This window comes from Mobula birostris, chromosome 5 (assembly GCF_030028105.1).
Source record: "Mobula birostris isolate sMobBir1 chromosome 5, sMobBir1.hap1, whole genome shotgun sequence".
NCBI classification, from domain to species: Eukaryota; Metazoa; Chordata; class Chondrichthyes; order Myliobatiformes; family Myliobatidae; genus Mobula; species Mobula birostris.
Window position 1 is genome coordinate 183,224,875 of NC_092374.1, and position 21,075 is coordinate 183,245,949.

At 47.0% G+C, this 21,075-nt stretch overlaps 1 protein-coding gene across 2 annotated transcripts in view; it reads right to left on the reverse strand.

The window, feature by feature from the left end:
* The window catches only part of LOC140198108 (ras/Rap GTPase-activating protein SynGAP-like), a 582,056-nt gene that overhangs the window by 340,348 nt on the left and 220,633 nt on the right, over positions 1 to 21,075 (reverse strand). Inside the window, exons 3-4 of one of the 2 annotated variants that reach the window (XM_072259023.1) lie at positions 18,420 to 18,541; positions 17,115 to 17,220 (exon numbers count right to left, since the gene is read on the reverse strand). In XM_072259023.1, coding sequence (XP_072115124.1) covers positions 17,115 to 17,220; positions 18,420 to 18,541 — 228 coding nt within the window. Of the gene's footprint in view, positions 1 to 11,491; positions 11,659 to 17,114; positions 17,221 to 18,419; positions 18,542 to 21,075 lie in introns of those variants that run through there. The other variant, XM_072259025.1, reaches the window with a different exon arrangement.

The following is a 21,075-nucleotide window of genomic DNA, read 5'->3' on the forward strand; positions in this document are numbered from 1 at the left end:
AAATGGTGCTGGATAGGTAGTAATGAGGGACAAAGAAATGGTAGACTAACTTGATAAGTATTTTGCATTAGTCTTCCCTGGGGAAGACATGTATGCCAGAAATTCGAGACTATCATGGGGCAGAAAAGAGTGTAGTTGTTATTACCAGGGAGAATCACTAGATTCTGTAATTGTTCTGTCACCCCACTCTTTAAGAAGGGAGGGAGGCAGAAGTAAAGAAGTTATAGGTTTGTTACTCTGACTCCAGTGATTGGGAAGACGTTGGAGTCCATTACAATATTTAGGATGAAGTTTCAGGGTAATTGGAGGCACGTGATAAAGTAGGCCAAAGTCAGCATGGTTTTCTAAGGGAAAATCTTGACTGCCAAATCTGTTGGAATTCTTTATAGAAATAATAGGCAGGATAGACAAAGCCGAGTCAATGGATGTTGTTTATTTGGATTTTCATAAAGCCTTTTACAAGCTGCCACAGATGAGGCTGCTTAACAAGACAGGAGCTCATGGTATTACAGGAAAGATACTAGCATGGATAGAAAACTGGGTGGCACGGTAGTGTAGTGGTTAGCACAATGCGATGGGGGTTCAATTCCCACCGCTGCCTGTAAGGAGTTTGTACATTCTGTTTGTGATCTCATGGGTTTCCTCCGGTTTCCACAGTCCAAAGACATACCGGTTAGTAGGTCATTGTACATTTTCCCATGATTAGGCCAGGATTAAATCAGGGGATTGCTAAATGGTGCGACTCGAAGGGCCATATGGACCTTTATGTGTTGTAGCTCAACAAATAAATAAAATGAACAAAAATTGGCTGACTGGAAGGAGGCAACGATTGGGAATTAAGCGTACCTATTCTGGTTGGCTGCCAGCGAGTAGTGGCGTTCTGCAAGGGTTGGAATTGGGACCACTTCTTTTTGCCAATGATTTGGATGATGGAATAGATAGCTTTGTGGCCAAGTTTGCAGACAATACAAAGGTAGGTGGAGGGGCAGGTAATGTTGAAGAAGCAGAGAGGCTGCAGGAGGACTTTGACCATTTAGAAGAATGGGCAAAGAAGTTGCATATGGAATATAGTGTCGGGAAGTGTATGGTCAAGCACAGTGGTGAAAGGAATATAAGCACAAGCAATTTTCTAAATGGGGAGAAAATGCAAAAATCAGAGGTGCAAAGGAGCTTGGGAGTCATTGTGTAAGATTCCCTAAAGGTTAACTTGCAGCTTGAATTGGTGGTAAGGAAGGCAAATGTAATGTTGGCATTAATTTTGAGAGGACTAAAATATAAGAACAAGGATGTAATGTTAAGGCTTTATAAGGCATTGGTCAGACTGCACTTGGAGTATTGTGAGCCCCCTATCGAAGAAAAGAAGTGCTGACATTGGAGAGGGTCTCAGGAGGGTCATGGGAATGATTCCAACAATGAAAGGGTTAACATATGAGGAGTGCTTGATGCCTCTGTGCCTGTACTTACTGGAGTTTAGAAGAATGATAGGTCCACATTAAAATCTATCAAATATTGAAAGACCTAGATAGAATGCATGCAGAGAGGATGTATCCTATAGTAGTGGGTGAGTCTAAAACAAAAAAGCACAACCTCAGAATAGAAGGACCTCTGTTTAGAAGAGAGATGAGGAGGAATCTCTCAAGTCAAAGGGTGGTGAATCTGTGGAACTGATTGCCACGGATGGATGTCCTAATTTTGCTCCTATGTCTTATGCTGTTTGATCCGATGTTTTCCTCCGGAAGGTTATTTGTTGCTTGAGATTCAAGCATTTGCGGTCTCTTGTGTCTCCTTCTGAGGGGGTTTTACTGGACTGACATCTGGAATGGTTAGGTGATCCTGTGAAAAAAGGTTGGAAAGTCCTGTATCTGCTGGAGTGAGAGAGGTGAGAGCAGGTGAGAAAGGACTTGACCACAGTGGATTAAAGTCCTACAGGTTGGATGTAGACAGGATCTTTTCTCTGGGGGTAGAATCGACAACAGGGAGTCATACTTTAAAAAACAAGCTGTTGCCCATTGAAGACAGAGACAAAGAGATTTTTTTTTCTCTTTGGAAATGGTGAGTCTCTTCTTTAAAGATGGTCTTTGGATATTAAGGTCCATCCACACATGACACACCTAACTTATACTGCCCTCTAAACGAGAATGCAAGCCAATATTGTTCTCTAAGTGATGAGCGGTGACTTGATAGAGGTATAAGTTTATAAGAGGCATAGAGTGGAGAGCAGCATCTTTCTCCCAAGGTGATAAGGTGGTCAGATGACATCTGCTTAAGGTGAGTGGAGGAAAGTTTAGAGGAGATGTCAGAGGTAGTTTATTATTTAACACAGAGGGTGTTAAGTGCCTGGAATGTACTGTCAGAGCTGGCAGTAGAGGCAAATACATTAGGGACATTTATGGTACTCGTATATAGGCACATATATGGTGTTGACGCGTGGCCAAGCAGTTAAGGCATTCGTCTAGTAATTTGAAGGTCGCTAGTTCGAGCCTTGGCTGAGGCAGTGTGTGTGTCCTTGAGTAAGGCACTTAACCACACATTGGTCTACGATGACACCGGTGCCAAGCTGTATAGGTCCCTTGGACAACATCGGTGGCATGGAATGGGGAGACTTGCAGCACGGGCAACTGCCGGTCTTCCATACAACCTTGCGCAGGCCTGCACACTGGAAACCTTCCAAGGTTGAAATCCATGGTCTCATGAGACTAACGGATGCCTATATAGGCACATGGATGTAGGTAAGATGGAGGCTTATTGGCTGTCTATGTTCAATGGAGATGGCTGGATGCTTGATAAGAGAGGGGAAGGTGGGGCCAAGCACATAGTTTGATCAATCAAGGTATAACTGTAAGGGGAAGAGCAGGCTTGAGGGGCCGAGTGGTCTACTCCAGCTCCAAATTCTACACTGGCATACTGTCATGATCAATGTTTTCCCTGTATTATATGTGAGAGAAAGCAAAGGAGGTATAAACGTAAGAGGCTGTAGAGGGAGTAGGGGACTCAGCCCAATATATCACAGGCATATCCGTCGCCACCATCAGTAGTATCTACACGAGACTGCCACAAGAAAGCAACATCCATCATCAAGAATCCCCACCATTTAGGCTATGCTATCTTTTTGCAGCTACCATCGGGTAAGAGGTACAGAAGCCTGTAAGTCCCACAACATGAGGTTCAGGAACAACTACTTCTCTTCAACCATTTGTTTCTTGAACCATCCAACACAGCGGTAATCACTACCTTCATACGGGAACAATATGACCACTTTGCACTTCAACATATCGATGCAGTTATAAAGAAGGCAAGACAGTAGCTATACTTCATTAGGAGTTTGAAGAGATTGGGTAGGTCAACAAATACACCCAAAAACATCTAGGTGTACCTTGGAGAGCATTCTGACAGGCTGCATCATTGTCCGGTATGATGGTGGGGGGTGGAGTGGCTACTGCACAGGACTGAAAGAAGCTGCAGAGGGTTGTAAATTTAGTCGGCTCCGTCTTGGGTATGAGCCTACAAGGTACCCAGGACATCTTCAAGGAGCAGTGTCTCAGAAAGGCAGCGTCCATTATTTAGGACCTCCAAAACCCAGGGCATGCCCTTTTCTCACTGTTACCATCAGGTAGGAGGTACAGAAGCCTGAAGGCACACACCCAGCGATTCAGGAACAGCTTCTTCCCCTCTGTCATCCAATTCCGAAATGGACATTGAACTCTCGGACACTACCTCACTTTTTTAATAAATATTATTTCTGTTTTTTGCACAATTTTTAATCTATTAAATATATGTATACTGTAATTGATTTACTTTTTTATTTATCATTATTCTTTTATTTTGTTTTTTTTCTTCTACATTATGTATTACATTGAACTTCTGCTGCTAAGTTAACAAACTTCACGTCACATGCTGGTGATGATAAACCTGATTCTGATTCTGATTCTTGTCTAACTTCCTTTGACTTGTTTTCTTGTGAATACTGTTGCAAATGCTTTTTTTGTGATGCTGCTGCAAGTAAACGTTTCAATGCATGTTTTCCTTCCCATGTGCATGTACAGTGGCATGCATAAGTTTGGGCACCCTGGTCAAAATTTCTGTTACTGTGAATAGTTAAGTGAGTAGAAGATGAACTGATCTTCAAAAGTCATAAAGTTAAAGATGAAACATTTCTTTTAACATTTTCACCAAGATTAGTGTATTATTTTTGCTTTGTACAATTTTAGAGTGGAAAAAAAGGAAAGGAGCACCATGCAAAAATTTGGGCACCCCAAGAGATTTGAGCTCTCAGATAAATTTTACCAAGGTCTCAGACCTTAATTAGCTTGTTAGGGCTATGGCTTGTTCACAGTCATCGTTAGAAAAGGCCAGGTGATGCAAATTTCAAAGCTTTATACATACCCTGACTCCTCAAATCTTATTCCAACAATCAGCAGCCATGGACTTCTCTAAGCAGCTGCCTAGCACTCTGAAAATTAAAATAAATGAAGCCCACAAAGCAGGAGAAAGCTATAAAAAGATAGCAAAGCGTTTTCAGATAGCCGTTTCTGCAGTTCGTAATGTAATTAAGAAATAGCAGTTAACAGGAACGGTAGAGATCAAGTTGAGGTCTGGAAGACCAAGAAAACTTTGAGAGATCTGCTCGTAGGATTGCTAGGAAGGCAAATCGAAACCCCCATTTGACTGCAAAAGACCTTCAGGAAGATTTAGCATACTCTGGAGTGGTGGTGCACTGTTCTACTGTGCAGCGACACCTGCACAAATATGACCTTCATGGAAGAGTCATCAGAAGAAAACCTTTCCTGCATCTTCACCACAGAATTCAGCATCAGAAGTTTGCAAAGGAACATCTAAACAAGCCTGATGCATTTTGGAAACCAGTCCCGTGGACTGATGAAGTTAAAATAGAGCTTTTTGGCCGCAATGAGCAAAGGTATGTTTGGAGAAAAAAGGATGCAGAATTTCATGAAGAGAACACAAGTCTCCAGCTGTTAAGTATGGGGGTGGGTCGATTATGCTTTGGGCTTGTGTTGCAGCCAGTGGCACGGGGAACATTTCACCGGTAGAGGGAAGAATGAATTCAATTAAATACCAGCAAATTCTGGAAGCAAACATCACACCATCTGAAAAAAAGCTGAAGATGAAAAGAAGATGGCTTCTACAACAGGATAATGATCCTAAACACACCTCAAAATCCACAATGGACTACCTCAAGAGGTGCAAGCTGAAGGTTTTGCCATGGCCTTCACAGTCCCCTGACCTAAACATCATTGAAAATCTGTGGATAGCCCTCAAAAGAGCTGTGCATGCAAGACAGCCCAAGAATCTCACAGAACTAGAAGCCTTTTGCAAGGAAGAAATGGTGAAAATCCCTCAAACAAGAATTGAAAGACCCTTAGCTAGCTACAAAAAGCATTTATTAGCTGTGATACTTGCCAAAGGGGGTGTTACTAAGTATTGACCATGCAGGGTGCCCAAACTTTTGCTTCGGGCCCTTTTCTTTTATGTTAATTTGAAACTGTAAAAGATGGAAATAAAAAAGTTATCTTGCTTAAAATAAAGAAATGTGCCATTTTTAACTTTATGTCGTTTGGAAATCAGGTCATCTTTTTCTCGCTTAGCTATTCACAGTAACAAATTTTGACTAGGGTGCCCAAACTTTTGCATGGCACTGTAATCGTGCACTCAAGAATAAACATGACTTTTTTTGGTGGTTGGTGATTGGTGATCAGCATGGAGTCAGTAGGCCAAACAGCCTCCAATCTTTGGTTCGAAAGTAAGTGCTGTGACCACAGTTGTTTATAATGATTTTATATACTTAGAGATATAGTGTAGAACAAGCCTTTCCTGCCCTTTGAACCACACTGCCCAGCAAAACCCCAACTTAACCCTAGCTTAATCACAGGATGCTTTACAATGACCAATTAACCTACTAAGTGGTACGTCTTCGGACTGTGGGCAGAAACCAGAGCATGGGGAAGGAACGTACACACTTGCTTACGTATACGCCGTAACTGAACAATGAACTCTGATCCCCCGAGCTACAATAATGTCATGCTATCTGCGTTGCTACCATATACCCCAATTGTTCAGAGTAGCCCACCAAATATCTCTGTACCGCTACCAGTTCTCAGTATCAGCCCATGGATTCCATCCCTCTATCCACACCTGCAACTCCATATCCTCTTCGGCAGCCCTTGACAATAGGCATAGGAATACGGGGAGACAGGGGAGAGAAATGTGGGGAGAGAGGGGGAGGAGAATGTGGGGAGAGAGGGGGAGGGGAATGTGGGGAGAGAGGGGGAGGGGAATGTGGGGAGAGAGGGGGAGGGGAATGTGGGGAGAGAGGGGGAGGGGAATGTGGGGAGAGAGGGGGAGAGGAATGTGAGGGGAGAGAGGGAGACTTTCTGGTCACCGAATTATAGGAAAGATGTCAATAAAATTGAGAAAGTACAGAGAAGGTTTACTAAAATGTGCCTGGGTTTCATCTTCTAAGTTACAGAGAAAGGTTGAACAAGTTAGGTCTTTATTCTTTGGAGCGTAGAAGGTTGAGGGGAGACTTAATAGAGATGTTTAAAATTATGAGGGGGATTGACAGAGTTGACGTGGATAGGCTTTTTCCATTGAGAATGGGGGAGATTCAAACAAGAGGACATGAGTTGAGAGTTAAAGGGCAAAAGTTTGAGTGCAGGTCGGTGGGACTAGGTGAGGGTAAGAGTTCGGCACGGACTAGAAGGGCCGAGATGGCCTGTTTCCGTGCTGTAATGGTTATATGGTTATACGGACAGAGGAATATGGGGAGAGAGGGGGGAGAGGAATGTGGGGAGAGAGGGGGGAGAGGAATGTGGGGAGAGAGGGGGGAGAGGAATGTGGGGAGAGAGGGGGGAGAGGAATGTGGGGAGAGAGGGGGAGAGGAATGTGGGGAGGGAAGGTGAGAGGAATGTGGGGTGAGGGTTTGAGAGGGTGAGGGGGATGGGGTGAAAGGGGTTGAGAGGGTGAGGGAGATGGGATGAGGGGCTTGAGAGAGTGAAGGAGATGGGGTAGAGGGAGATGGAGGTAGAGGAACAATAATGCAGACTATTATCTAAATGGGGAGAAGGTTCAAACATCAGAGGTTCAGAGGGACTTGGGAGTCTGCGTTCAAGACTCCCAGAAGGTTAATTTACAGGTTGAGTCTGTGGTAAAGAAGTCAAATGTAATGTTGGCATTTATTTGAAGGGGAATAGAATACAAAAGCAAGGAGATAATGTTGAAGCTTTATAAGACACTGTCAGCCCTGCACTTGGAGTATTGTCAACAGTTTTGGGCCTCATATCTCAGAAAGGATGTGTTGTCATTGGAGGGAGTCCAGAGGAGGTTCATGAGGATGTTTCCGGGAATGAAGGGGTTAACATGATGCATGTTTGGTAGCTTTGGGCCTGTACTCACTGAAATTTAGAACAATGTGGGAGTCTCATTGAAACCTATCAAATGTTGAAAGGACTAGATAGGGTGAATATGCGGAAGATCTTTCTGTGTACCCAGAACTAGAGGGCACAGCCTCAAAATTGAGAATCAACCCTTTAGAACAGAGGTAAGGAGGAAGTCTTTTTAGCCAGACAGTAGTGAATCTGTGTAATGCTCTGCCACTGACTGCGGTGGAGGCCAAGTCCATGCGTATATTTAAGGTGGAAGTTGATAGTTTCCTGATCAGCCAGGGCGTCAAAGGATATGGTGAGAAGGCAGGTGTATAGGGTTGAGAGAGATCTGGGATCAGCCATGATGGAATAGCGGAGCAGACAGGATGGGCTGAATGGCCTAATTCTGCCACTATGGTCTTATGCTGACCGTGACAGCTTGAAGGACAATCTGCTACTCTTCTCACGAACAGAGTTCTGACTTAGCATTTTAAGTTAGTCTCTCATCATTTCTTTGGAGATCAGAATGTTGTCCTTCCACTGAAACCATAAAAGGGAACTGGATTTTGCTATCCCTTGGCAATAGGAGTCACTGGCTTATAATGAATGTTAGTCACTCACGCAGAGTGACAGGAACCAAGTACAGTGAGGACACAGGAACCCTTACATAACAGGGTGTCAACAAGCATGTACAGTGAGGACACAGAAAAACCTTACATAACAGGGTGTCAACAAGCATGTACAGTGAGGATGCAGGAACTACAGGCAGAGAAGAGCCAGGAACATTACGTGGAGGGGGGTTAGTAGTTGTACCCATTAGTCAGGAATAACAGGCAGTGGGGAGCCAGGGAAAATGCACAGTGAAGAATCAAATAACAAGCAGACAGGAACCACAGGCAATGAAACAGAGACACAGGAAATGCATCTGGAACTACAAGCAAAGAGGCAAAAGGGCCAGGAAGTGTAGATGGGTGATTGATTTCTGATAAGCAGAGGGTGAGAATGTTAAATGTGACCATGGAGCAACGTCAGAAGGATGATGGGGGTTGAGGTCACAGATCAGCTGCGTGAGGAGTGATCTCAGGGAACCGAGTCACTACATCCGTTCCTCAGGGGCAAGTTGCACTTGCAGGGAGAGAATGGAGGCCCACTGCCTGGGCTGTCGCATTTCAGCTCACTGGGGGGCGGGGGGGCGGAGGCGCTCAGGGAGACAAGTCTGAACTGAGCCGGAGATCAGCCCCTGGGGCCATTCACATATCGGAGACCCCATCGTAGACAGTTTGACCTCAGTTGGGGAGAACTGGGAGGTAGGGAGGGATTATCAGCTGTTGGTGACATCACATCTGCCCTCGCTCATCCTATAGCTCCCCTCAAGCTGCTTACAGAGCTTACGCTGTACACTAATACTTCACAGATGAAGTGGGGGGCATGCATTTAAAGAGGGAAAAGTTCAAAGGAGTTGCACGGCATATTATTTTTACGCAGGGAGTGATAGGTGCTTGGAAGACGCTGCCGGGAGGTGGTGGAGGAACATACGATAGAGGTGGTTAAGAGGCAGTGAGATACGAGAATCTGCAGGGAGTGAACGGATGTGGACCATGTACAGACAGATGGGATTTAGTTTAATTTAGTGTTGTGGTTGGTGTTGACATCATGGGTTGAAGGACCCATTCCTGTGTTGCATTATTCAGTATAGTTCTTTTCAGTACCACCCACACACAAACACTCAAGCACACACACCACACACCCACTCACACAAGCACACGGTCCCATACTGACACTCCCTTGAATTCACACACACAATTTTGGAGGCAAAGGCATGTGGGTTGGAGGTTAATTAGCCACTGTAAATTGCTCCTAGTGTGTAGGTGAAGGGCACAATTGATAGGAATTTAGGTAGCATAAATAGTATTGGAGTAAATCTGCAATAATTGGATGGTTGCTAGTCAGCATGGACTAATAGGCCAAAGGGCCTCCTTGTCTATCCTGGAAGAGTCTGTAGCAAACTCACATGCTGCCTTACACACTGCACAGTCCATGTGCATAACAGACACACTCGTGCACACACACACACACCATGCATACACTCACAGATCCTGCCACACACACACCATGCATACACTCACAGATCCTGCCACACACACACACCCTTTCTCACATTCACACACACACACACACTCCATGTGCCCATAATATACACTCACATACTAGCTCCCTCCCCACACACGAACACACATCACCATGTATACACTCACACACACAATTTCACCCACACATTTCGCCTTATACACATTTCCTCCTCTATCCCCCCCATCCATCTTCCTCAATCTTCTTCCCTCTTCAACCATCTCCCTCCATCCTCTTTTCTCTCCTGACTCCAAGGCACATCTTACAGGTGAGTTTTGCTGGAGAGGAGGGTAGAAAGGGAGAGAGTGAGTGAGTTGGGGGTGGGGGCGTGAGGGCGGAGAATCGGGGATTAGCTGGGGGAGAGGGCGTTGAGGAATAGTTGGGTGAGAGTGAGAGAGAGGAGTGAAGAGTGAGGAGAGGGGAAGAAGGTGAGAGGAAAGGGCAATAGTTGGGGGAAGAAGGTGAGGGCAGGGTATAGTTGGGGAGAAGATAAAGAGAGGGGAATAGTTGTGGAATGGATGGGGAAGTTGGGGTGAGTATGGGATGGTGAGCTGTGGAATGGATGGGGAAGTTGGGGTGAGTATGGGCTGGTGAGCTGGGGAATGGATGGGCAAGTTGGGGTGAGTATGGGATGGTGAGCTGGGGAATGAATGAGGGAAGTTGGGCAGGGTGCGGGATGGTGAGCTAGGGAATGGATGGGCAAGTTGGGGTGAGTATGGGATGGTGAGCTGGAGAATGAATGAGGGAAGTTGGGCAGGGTGCGGGATGGTGAGCTGGGGAATGAATGAGGCAAGTTGGGGAGAGTGTGGGATGCTGAGTTGTGGAATGAATGGGGCAAGTTGGGCAGGGTGTGGGATGGTGAGCTAGGGAATGGATGGGAAAGTTGTGGTGAGTGTGGGATGCTGAGTTGGGGAATGGATGGGAGAAGTTGGGGAGAGTGTGGGATGGTGAGCTGGGGAATGGATGGGAGAAGTTGGGGAGAGTGTGGGATGGTGAGCTGGGGAATGGATGGGAGAAGTTGGGGAGAGTGGGATGCTGAGCTGGGGAATGGATGGGAGAAGTTGGGGAGAGTGTGGGATGGTGAGCTGGGGAATGGATGGGACAAGTTGGGGAGAGTGTGGGATGCTGAGTTGGGGAATGGATGGGAGAAGTTGGGGAGAGTGTGGGATGGTGAGCTGGGGAATGGATGGGAGAAGTTGGGGAGAGTGTGGGATGGTGAGCTGGGGAATGGATGGGAGAAGTTGGGGAGAGTGTGGGATGGTGAGCTGGGGAATGGATGAGGGAAGCTGGGGAATAGATGAGGGAAGCTGGGGAGAGTGTGGGATGGTGAGCTGGGGAATGGATGGGAGAAGTTGGGGAGAGAGTGGGATGGTGAGCTGGGGAATGGATGGGAGAAGTTGGGGAGAGTGTGGGATGGTGAGCTGGGGAATGGATGGGAGAAGTTGGGGAGAGTGTGGGATGGTGAGCTGGGGAATGGATGGGAGAAGTTGGGGAGAGTGTGGGATGGTGAGCTGGGGAATGGATGTGAGAAGTTGGGGAGAGTGTGGGATGCTGAGCTGGGGAATGGATGAGGGAAGTGTGAAAGAAAGTTGGGGAAATGGAGGAGCAGTGAGCAGTAGTGGGGACCAGGACAGGTCTGGCGCGACCTTGCCTTTGGGAATTCTAGACACTAAAATGGAACCGTTTCCCTGATCATTTCGGGAGCCTGGAAGTGTGAAGCGAACGTGGGTCGGTAATAGGGTGGGGTTAGAGATGGGAGCACTACCCAACAGCAGATCAACGAGGCGCGGGGACCTCAAGGTAAGTCAGGGGTCATCGGGTTGGACCCAGTGGATCGACTTCCTTTGCTGGGAGCCGGGAGCCTGGCCGGAAAGTGGGATCTCTGTCTCCCCTCCCGACCCCACGCCACCCTCCCCCGACATTCCCCGGGAGAGTTGAGGGGTGACTATGGCACCCACCTGCCGGAACATTTCACATGGCCTTACCTCAAGATTGGTCGAAATCCTCGGACGATCCCGGGACACTCTCGCGGAGATGGGGCGCAGAGAAGGGGAGGGGAGGCAGGGGTTGGGGGGTGGATTGGATGAGTTGGGAACGGGAGGGAAGCGGGGCAGTTGGCGTCTTGGAACGACCCCTCCCTCCTCTCCGTCGTTCCCCGGAACGCCTCCCCGTCCCGTACCCCACGTTCCCCCTCCCACCCCGCCCTTCTCCGCGAGAGGTTCAGTAGGGGCGGGAGGGCACGCCTTCTGTCAGCCACCGCCCTCCATTGGGGAGGGCCATCGAAGTCTTCAGCACCGCTCTTCTCGCTCGCCTTGCACCCAAACCTCCGTTCGCCTTCGGGTCAAAAGCAAGAGGCTTCTTTCTTAATCTCCCCGGGAAATCAGAAGGTTGATCCGGCGTTGTCACCGGGTGGGAAAAGCCATCCACTGCACCACAGGGTCCGTGCTTCGGGATGAGCTTGCAAGCAACGAGAAGCCAGCTTCCTCCGCCGGAATCCAGAGCGGAGAGAGAGAGAACGAGAGGAAAAGAGAGAGAGAGAGGAGCAACAGTTCCCGGCCCCTCTCTGCTCACTCCCCGCGTCAAAACTGTAGGCCGGTTGCCATGGTTTCCAATCATTTCACAGAGAGAGGAGAGGAGGGAAGAAAAAAACCGGCTGGAACGATGCTTGCGTTTTAATTACAGATCAGGAGCAGCGTGTACAGAGCCTGGTGGGGACTGGAAGGAAATGCAGTCTGTGTGTGTCTCAATGCTGCGATAAACGCACTGAGATGATGAGGGATGTGGTGATGAACACGTTCGCAGGGAGAGCTGTGGAGGCCAAATTACTGGGTATATTTAAGGTAAAGTTGACAGGTTCTTGATTGGTAAGGGGGGGTTAAGTGTTCAAGAAGGAACGCGGTTAAATAAAGAAATCAACCCCGATTTAAATGGCGGGGCAACCCCGATGGACTGAATGGCTTGATTCTGCTTTGGAGTGGTGTGGCCCGGGACTGAACCTGTTCGGAACGACACGTGGGCAGGGGCGCGCTCCCGCTTGGTGACCCGTTTTCACGCAGACATAATGGTCGAGAGCTGAGGCTCCTCGGACAGGGTGGGAGCGTCGAGGAAGATTCGCCTCGCTCCCACAAGAACATAAAACTTAGGAGCAGATTTAGGCGATTCGGCCCATCGAGTCTTCTCTGCCATTCCATCCTGACTGATTTATTACTCCTCTCAATTTCATTCTCTTGCCTTCTCCCTGTAATCTTTGACGCCCTTACTAATCAAGAATCTATCAATCTCCATTCTAAATAATCCCCAGTGACTTGGCCACCACAGCCGTCTGTGACAGTGAGTTTCACAGATTCACCACACTCCTGCTTCCCAATAGTTTACAATTGGCTCCAGGGAAGGAGGCCTGAGTGGGGTTCCCTAGACTCTGGCTTTTTGTGGGGGCAAATCACATAGAGGACGGTGAGGTGGGTGGGGCCTGTACATAGAGAGACGACCCTTCCTTGCCTGCCTGCCTGCCTGCCTGCCTAGGGGCCAATGGAATCCAGTTAAGAAGGGTCCAGCTGCCATGGGGGAAGCAATGCTGGTGGCTTGTTTACAACAAGATCACATTGAAGACTGAAAAGCCATGACCTGGGCAACACTGGGTGGACGTGGACCACTCAACCCCTTGAACCTGTCCCACCGTTCCTGAAGATCCTGTCTGCCTCCTGGAACATTTCACATCCCCTCCATCCTCACTCATCAAGGTTCTAGTCACCTCCCCACCTGAAAGATATTTACAGACTCTGCATCTATGAGGAAGTTTCATGCACCTCCTCAAGAGAAAATGTTTCACCTCTTCGCTGTCTCAAACGGACAATGACTTCTTTTTAAACCTGAGGTCCGGCTCAAAGATTGTTAGGCGTCAATGAAGACCTCCTTATGCTTCAAAAGTCAAAAGTCTGGCAGCAGTATGTGTGTTTAAAAAAAAAGGAAGAAAGAAAGAATGGATGAGGGTTGTAGAGTGGGGTAGCAGGTCTCACAGTGCCAGAGACCGAGATTCAGTCCTCTGCTGGTGTCTGTGTGGAGTTTTGCATTCTCCCTGTGACCCCTCCCCACCCCCATATTCCATTTTCCTCCCATATCCCAATGATAAGCAAGTTGAGAGGTTACCTGGTCACTGTAAATTGTCCTGACTGACTGACCTGCTGAGTATTTGCGGCAGTCCCTGTTTTTTACTGCATTGTACATTCAATAGAACATAGCACGAAGCAGGACCAGGCCCTTCAGCTCACTATGTTACACTGAAATAATTACATTAGAATTTAAATGCCCAACTAAACTAATCCCTTCTGCCTACACAATGCCCATCTCCCTCCATTGTCTGCACATTCACGTTCCTATCCAAGAACCTCTTAAACACCTCCATCATTGTTGCCTCCTCCACCACCCCTGGCAAAGCATTCAAGGCATTCACCTCTCTCTGTGTAAGAAGATCAATCCCAGATATCTCCTTTAACTTGCCTCCCTCACTTTAAATACATGCTGTCTAGTGTTTGGCATTTTGACTTCGGAAAAACGATACTGGCTGCTCACCCTATCTAGGCCTCTCATCTTCTTATTCTATTGGGTCTCCCGTCTGCCTCTGTTTCAGAGAAAACGACCCATGTTTATCCAAACTCTTATAGTACATACCCTCTAATCTGGACAGCATCCTGGCAAACCACTTATGCACCCTCTCTAAAACCATTACATCCTTTATTTGGGGCAACCAGAACTGAATGCAATACTCCAGCTGTAGCTGCAATATAACTTCCCAGTTCTTGAACACAGTGCAAGCATGTCATACAGTACAACTTCTTTACTACCCTATCAACCTGTGCAGCCACTTTCAGACATATTTCTGGAACCTCTCCAATGCATCGCACAAATTCCCCCTCAACCAACTCATCTAATCCTACCTTTTATCTACTCCCCAAATTTAGACTAAAATTTAGGTGGTCTAATTAGGAAGTTTGCCAGTGAGACGAAGATTGATGAAACTGGGGATAGTGTTAATGGTTGTCAAGGGATACAGCAGGATATAGATTTCCTCCTCATACCTCACTTTGGACCATGACCTCACCATCGAGGGTGGAGATGGTTAGCTTGACAGGACATTAGTTTAAGGTGAGTGGAGGAAAGATGTCTGAGGTATTTTTTATACACAGAGAGGTGGGTGCGTGGAACACATTCCCAAGGGTAGTGTTGGAGGCAGATATATTAGGGACACATAAGAGACTTAGGTAGGCGCAAGGATGTTGTGGGTTAAAAGGTCCACACAGCACCGTGAGCTGAAGGGTCCATAGTGAACTGTACTGTTCTATGTTCTATGCATTTCTTCTAATACTGCACTCAGTGTTCAAAATGTGGCCTCTTCTACAGTGGAGAAACTAAACACACATTGGGTGATAGTTATGTGGAAAACCTGCATTCAGTCTACAGATTCCTGCCACTTTAATTCTCTATCATATTGGTCTGCGGCCCCCTGTACTGCGACAGTGAGATCCAACACAAGTTGAATTACCCATCTTCCGCATGAGCACTTTGCAATCTACTGGTCTCGAGATTGAGTTGTATATCTTTAGGTAACTCGATCTCAGTCTGTGTCAGTCATCCATCTGTGATATTGGCTCAGCTTGCTTGTTTTCCCCCTGGAAGTGGAGGAAGTGTCCAACCTGACCTGTCAGATATATCTCCTGCTCCATATTCCACAACTCCTACATTTTTTGACCATGTTCTCACACTTGAACTGCTCCCATTCACACATTGACCACAGACCATTTCTCTCCTCGGAGTACCTGGTTTTACCCCATCAGACATATCTCTCAGCACTGCCCCCCCCCACCCATTCCTTCATCATTCCTGCAGCTTATTGAGCCTCTTTTGTCTCTTTCCCAGTTCTGTTTCTCTCCCCACACATGCATCCTATCCTGCTGAGTATTTCCAACATTGTTTTTTGTTTTAGGTAGTCATAATATTTTTCCTCTGGCTGGCATATCAAAACCAAGAGGGCACAGGTTGAAGGGAAGTGAGGAAAAGAGCTTTAAAGGAGAAATATGGCATAACAATTTTTATTGCTACAGCACAGACTGCATCCCATCCAGATGCATCACAGCTTGGTCTTGCATCTGATCTGCCCATGACTACAAGAAACTGCAGAGAGCTGTGGACGCAACTCAACACATCAAGGACACCAACCTCTTCCCCATGGTCTCTTCCGTACTTCTCAGTGTCTCGGTAAAGCATCTAGCATAATCCAAGACATCACCCACCCTGGGCTTTCTCCCTCCTCCCCCCCCCCATCAGGAGAAGCCTGAAAGCATGTACCACCAGGCTCAAGGACAGCTTCTATCCCATGCTTAGAAGACTATTACATCTTTCCCTAGTATGATAAGATGGACTCTTGACCTCACAGTCTTCCTCTTGATCCTTATCCTCTACCTGCACAGCAATTTCTCTGTAGCTGTTACACTTTATTTTGCATTGTTATTGTTTTATCTTGTTCTCATTCAATGTACTGTGTAATGATTTGATCTCCATGAACAGTATGTAAGGCAAGTTTTTCACTTTATCTCAGTGAGTATAGCAAAAATAAACCAGAACCAAAACTAAAGAGCCAACACCAAACAGACAATTAATCTTGTTGCAACCCAAGTGAGCAGAAACCTTCAGCACAGAATGCCACCCCAAAAAGCACCATTCTCCTGAAAACTCAGGAGGATGGAAAAAGTTACAGCGGGTTAAATCCTGCTTCCCAATTCCAAGTCTGCTCGCATCCACACTGATAATTCCACTACAAATCTCCTGGGAGTATGGAGTCCGATTCCAAGATCACTCTTGCACCGTTGTTCGTGAGGTCCCTTCCAAACAGCAGTGGTGGGGCCAAGAGTGACAGACGCATGCACACGCAGACAGGCAAGGCTGAAAGTCATCAGGCAGAGGTGTGTTGGGGGATATAGTATTAACCACGCTGTATCCATGCCAGAATGTGGGAATGAAACACAGCCACCCGATAACTGTTCCACCAACAGACCACAACAAATGAGACCAGAGTGAGAAGGTGGGTGGGTACAGGGATCAGGGACATAGATTACAGTCTCTCCTCACTGGCCACATGGTACCCTGTGGTGGGTATGGAGTGGGCACTGCTCTACCATCTAGGAGGGGGCTCAGCCCCCATGTCCCTATATAGAGGAGTGAGGTCCATTGGACACCTCAAAAGTCCCAGCTAAGGACCAACCTCGAGCCCACATCCAACAGCTACATCATCACTACCAACTAGGGGAGGGTGGAGGATGAGGGGATATCAGGAAGGAGGGGAGAAGTTACGGGAGAGGAGAGGGTGGAAGGGATGGGAGAGGGAAAAAGCTGTACAGGGAGAGGGAAGGGATACTGTGGTGGAGGGGAGGATGGAGAGGGAGAGGGCGTGGTGACAAGGGGGAGGGCAGGGTGGAGGTGGAGGGGACACTGGACAGATGGGAGGGGGCAGAGTGGATACTGGGGGGAGGAGGAGGGGATCGTGAAGGAAGGGGAGAGGGAGAAGGAGAGAATCCTGGAGACAGTGGACAGATATAGATTCTACCGTGCTCCTACCGTGGTCAGCGTGTCTCCCTTCCACCGGGACACTGACAGTTCGCCGAAGCAGTTTGGTCCTCGAGGAAGGCTCGTGCCTTCGTTCCCGAAGCAACAAGGGGTGGACCTGTGAATCAAATGAAGTGTCAGCACCCGCATTGTGGGATCAAGCTGCACAAGGCCTGAACTGGGATGAGACGGGCTTAGACAGAGGAGTGAATCTCCCACTACACTATCCCATCACTCACTCCTGATTCCAGTCTCCACAACCTTCCAGGGCAGGGAATTCCAGAGAGTCACCATCCTCTGGAATAAGTTCTTACACACCTCAGGTTTTAAGTGACTGCCACTGTAGCTGCATCCAATTGTTTGTGAAACTCCCACTAGTCAAAACTATTGAGTCAAGCTCCCTCAAGATCCTAAGATGCTAGTGGGACTGGAGATGCTGGATCAGCAACCACAAATTGCTGAAGGAACTCAGCAGGCCAGGTAGCATCTATGAACATTGATATTTCAGGCCAAGACCTTCAGTTCTTCAGAAGGATCTTGGCCCAAAACATTGACTGTTTATTTCCCACCAGCAGATCTTGCCTGACCTGCTGAGTTCCTCCAGCACTTTGTGTGTGTTGAATCCTCGGCTCCAAAGTGTTTCAATAAGATCATCCCTAATTCGGCTAAACACCTAACAATATAAATTGTCCTGATGCACAGAAACAGGTCCTATAGCCTGAATCTGTGCCAACCAACAATCCCCCATTTCCGCAAATCTCATTTTATTCTCCCCACATTGCCATCAACTGCCTCCCAGATTCTACCCTTCACTCACACACTAGGACTGATTTTTCAGCCCACAGTTAACCCACTGACATGTGTCTCTCTGGAATGTGGGAGGAAATCAGAGTATCTGGGGGCGGGCAAAATGCACACAGTCACTGGGAGAAGGTGTAAACTCCACACCCAGAAAACACCGGAGGTCAGATCAGACATGGCTCTCTGGAGCTGTGAGCTGCCCAATGCGATAGAGCATTAAAGCACAGAAGCAGGCCTTTTGTCCACCGAGTCCATGCCAACCTAGTCTCATCAGCCTGCGCCCAGGTCATAGTGCTCTATACTTGCTTCATCTATCTGTTTATCCAAACATCTCTTAATGCCAAACTAACCTCTTTAGCTTCTGGCAATAGAATTATCGCCTCATCCCAGGAGTTAGCCACATGGGAAGAGGGTTGTTCTAAGATCAGAAAGAGGCAACTCTCTATCCCTTGCTCCCTGCTCTCAGCTGGTGCCCACCCCTCCCACAACCTGCTCCTCACTCCTGCCCGGTCTTACCTCTTCCTCGTCTAACATAAGAAGCTGATTTCCGGAGATGACGCAGAATTTGGGGTTCCAGATGGGACGCTCGTAGGGTGATTGGTTGTAGGAGATTCGGTGGCCTGGAGTCCCTCGCACATCTGGAAGGCAAATTAGATGCGTGTTAACTGGCACCCTCTGCAGGCACCAGCCATTGCTTGCTCCCCTTCTCTTCCCTCCCCCTTCTCATCCACTGAAGAGTTCCCTCACTTGTTCCCCACTACCAGTATCCTGGCTATCAATTCCCTTTCGACTAATTTCACATCTTCACACCAGTTGGCTCTCTTCTCCTTGCTGGCTCTCTGTCAAAGCAACCAGCTAATTCTAATTCTGATGAAGTGTCTTTGAAATGTTGACTCTGTTTCTCTTCCCTCAGATGCTGCCTGACCTGTTGAATATTTTCAATATTGCCAGTTCAAACCCAGGCTACTTCCTCCACCAATGATCTAATTCCATGATGGACCCTTCCCCCGCTACCTGTTGACAGTGATTCTAACCATACAGCAGGAACAATGTTCCCCTCATGTTTTTTTTTCTCGTAATTATAGAGTCATAGAGCTAAAAACAATAGAAACAGGGTCTTTGGCCGTGATGACCAAGCAACCTACTTGATGTGATCGCATTGTGTGCACTTGACCCATGTCACCGTAAACCCTGGCAACCTGCCTATCTGAAAGCATTGGTTTAATGCTGGACAGTGCATTATCTTGTTCTGGTTTAGAATATGGAGTAGTACAGTACTGAAACAGGCCCTTTGTTCACAGTGTTGAGCTAAACTAATTAAACTAGTAATTAAATGCTAAAATAAACTAATCCTTTTTGCCTACACAAAATCCATCTTTTTCATTTCCTGCACATCCATGTGCCTACCAAAGAGTCTCTTTAAACACCCCCGTTGGATTTGCCTCCGCCACCACCCCAGGCAGTGCATTTTAGGGACCAGCCACTCTCTGTGTGAAAAATCTTGCCTGACACATCTGCTTTCGACTTGCTCCTCTCACCTTAAGTGCGTACCCTCTAGTATTAGACATTTTGACCCTATTGCATTATACTTGCCTTAACCACATCTTCTAGCAGTTCATTCAATCCTCTTCCCAACCCCCCTAATTTTATGCACTAATCACTAGTACTTGACCCCTCCACCAATGGGAAAGGCCTCCCACTATCTGTTCAACCTCTTTCTATGCACCTATCAACACTTCCCACGTTTCTTTCTGAATAAAACAGTTCTCGCCTCTCTAATCCTATCATAGCATAAAAACAAACTTCTGGAGGAAACCAAAAGCATCCTCTCCTACTGAGCTCTTCCAACAGTCTGTTTGTAGCTCCAGATTCCCATGTCTGTAGTCTCCTGTGTCTCTGGAAAGTGTAGACCCTCATCTCATGAACTATTATTGGGATTATTATACCCCCCCCCCCCCACCCCCACTCTCCACTGATATACCCACCTTCCCCTTTACCTGGTCTCACCCATCAACTGCCAACCTTATTTATATCCTTCCTGTAATTTGGTGACCAAAACTGAACACAATACTCCAGATTCGGCCTCACCAATGCCTTATACAACCTCATCATAATATTCCAGCTCTTATACTCAATACTTTGATTAATAACGGCCAATGTACCAAAAGCTCTCTTTACGACCCTATCTACCTGTGATGCTACTTTTAGGGAATTTTGTATCTGTATTCCCAGATCCCTCTGTTCCACTGCACTCCTCAGTGCCTTACCATTAACCATGTATGTTCTATCTTGGTTTGTCCTTCCAACGTGCAATACCTCATACTTGTCTGTATTAAACTCCATCTGCCATTTTTCAGCCCATTTTTCCAGCTGGTCCAAGTCCCTCTGCAGGCTCTGAAAACCTTCCTCACTGTCTACTACACCTCCAATCTTTGTATCATCAGCAAATTTGCTGATCCAATTTACCACATTATCATCCAGATTATTGATATAGATGACAAATAACAATGGACCTAGCACTGATCCCTGTGGCACACCACTAGTCACAGGCCTCCACTCGGAGAAGCAATTCTCTACTACCACTCTTTGGCTTCTTCCATTGAGCCAATGTCTAATCCAATTTACCACCTCTTCATGTATACCTAGCGACTGAATTTTCCTAACTAACCTCCCATGCAGGACCTTGTCAAAGGCCTTACTGAAGTCCATGTAGACAATATCCACTGCCTTCCCTTCATCCACTTTCCTGGTAACCTCCTCGAAAAACTGCAATAGATTGGTCAAACGTGACCTACCATGCACAAAGCCATGTTGACTCTCCCTAATAAGTCCCTGTCTATCCAAATGCCTGTAGATTCTGTCTCTTAGTACTCCCTCCAATAACTTACCTACTACCAACGTTAAACTTACTGGCCTATAATTTCCCGGATTACTTTTTGATCCTTTTTTAAACAATGGAACAAGATGAGCCACTCTCCAATCCTCCGGCACCTCACCTGCAGACAGTGACATTTTAAATATTTCAGCCAGGGCCCTGCATTTCAATACTAGTCTCCTTCAAGGTCCGAGGGAACACCCTGTCAGGTCCCGGGGATTTATCCACTTTAATTTTCCTCAAGACAGCAAGGACCTTCTCCTTTTCGATCTGTACAGTTTCCAGTCCTGATGAAGT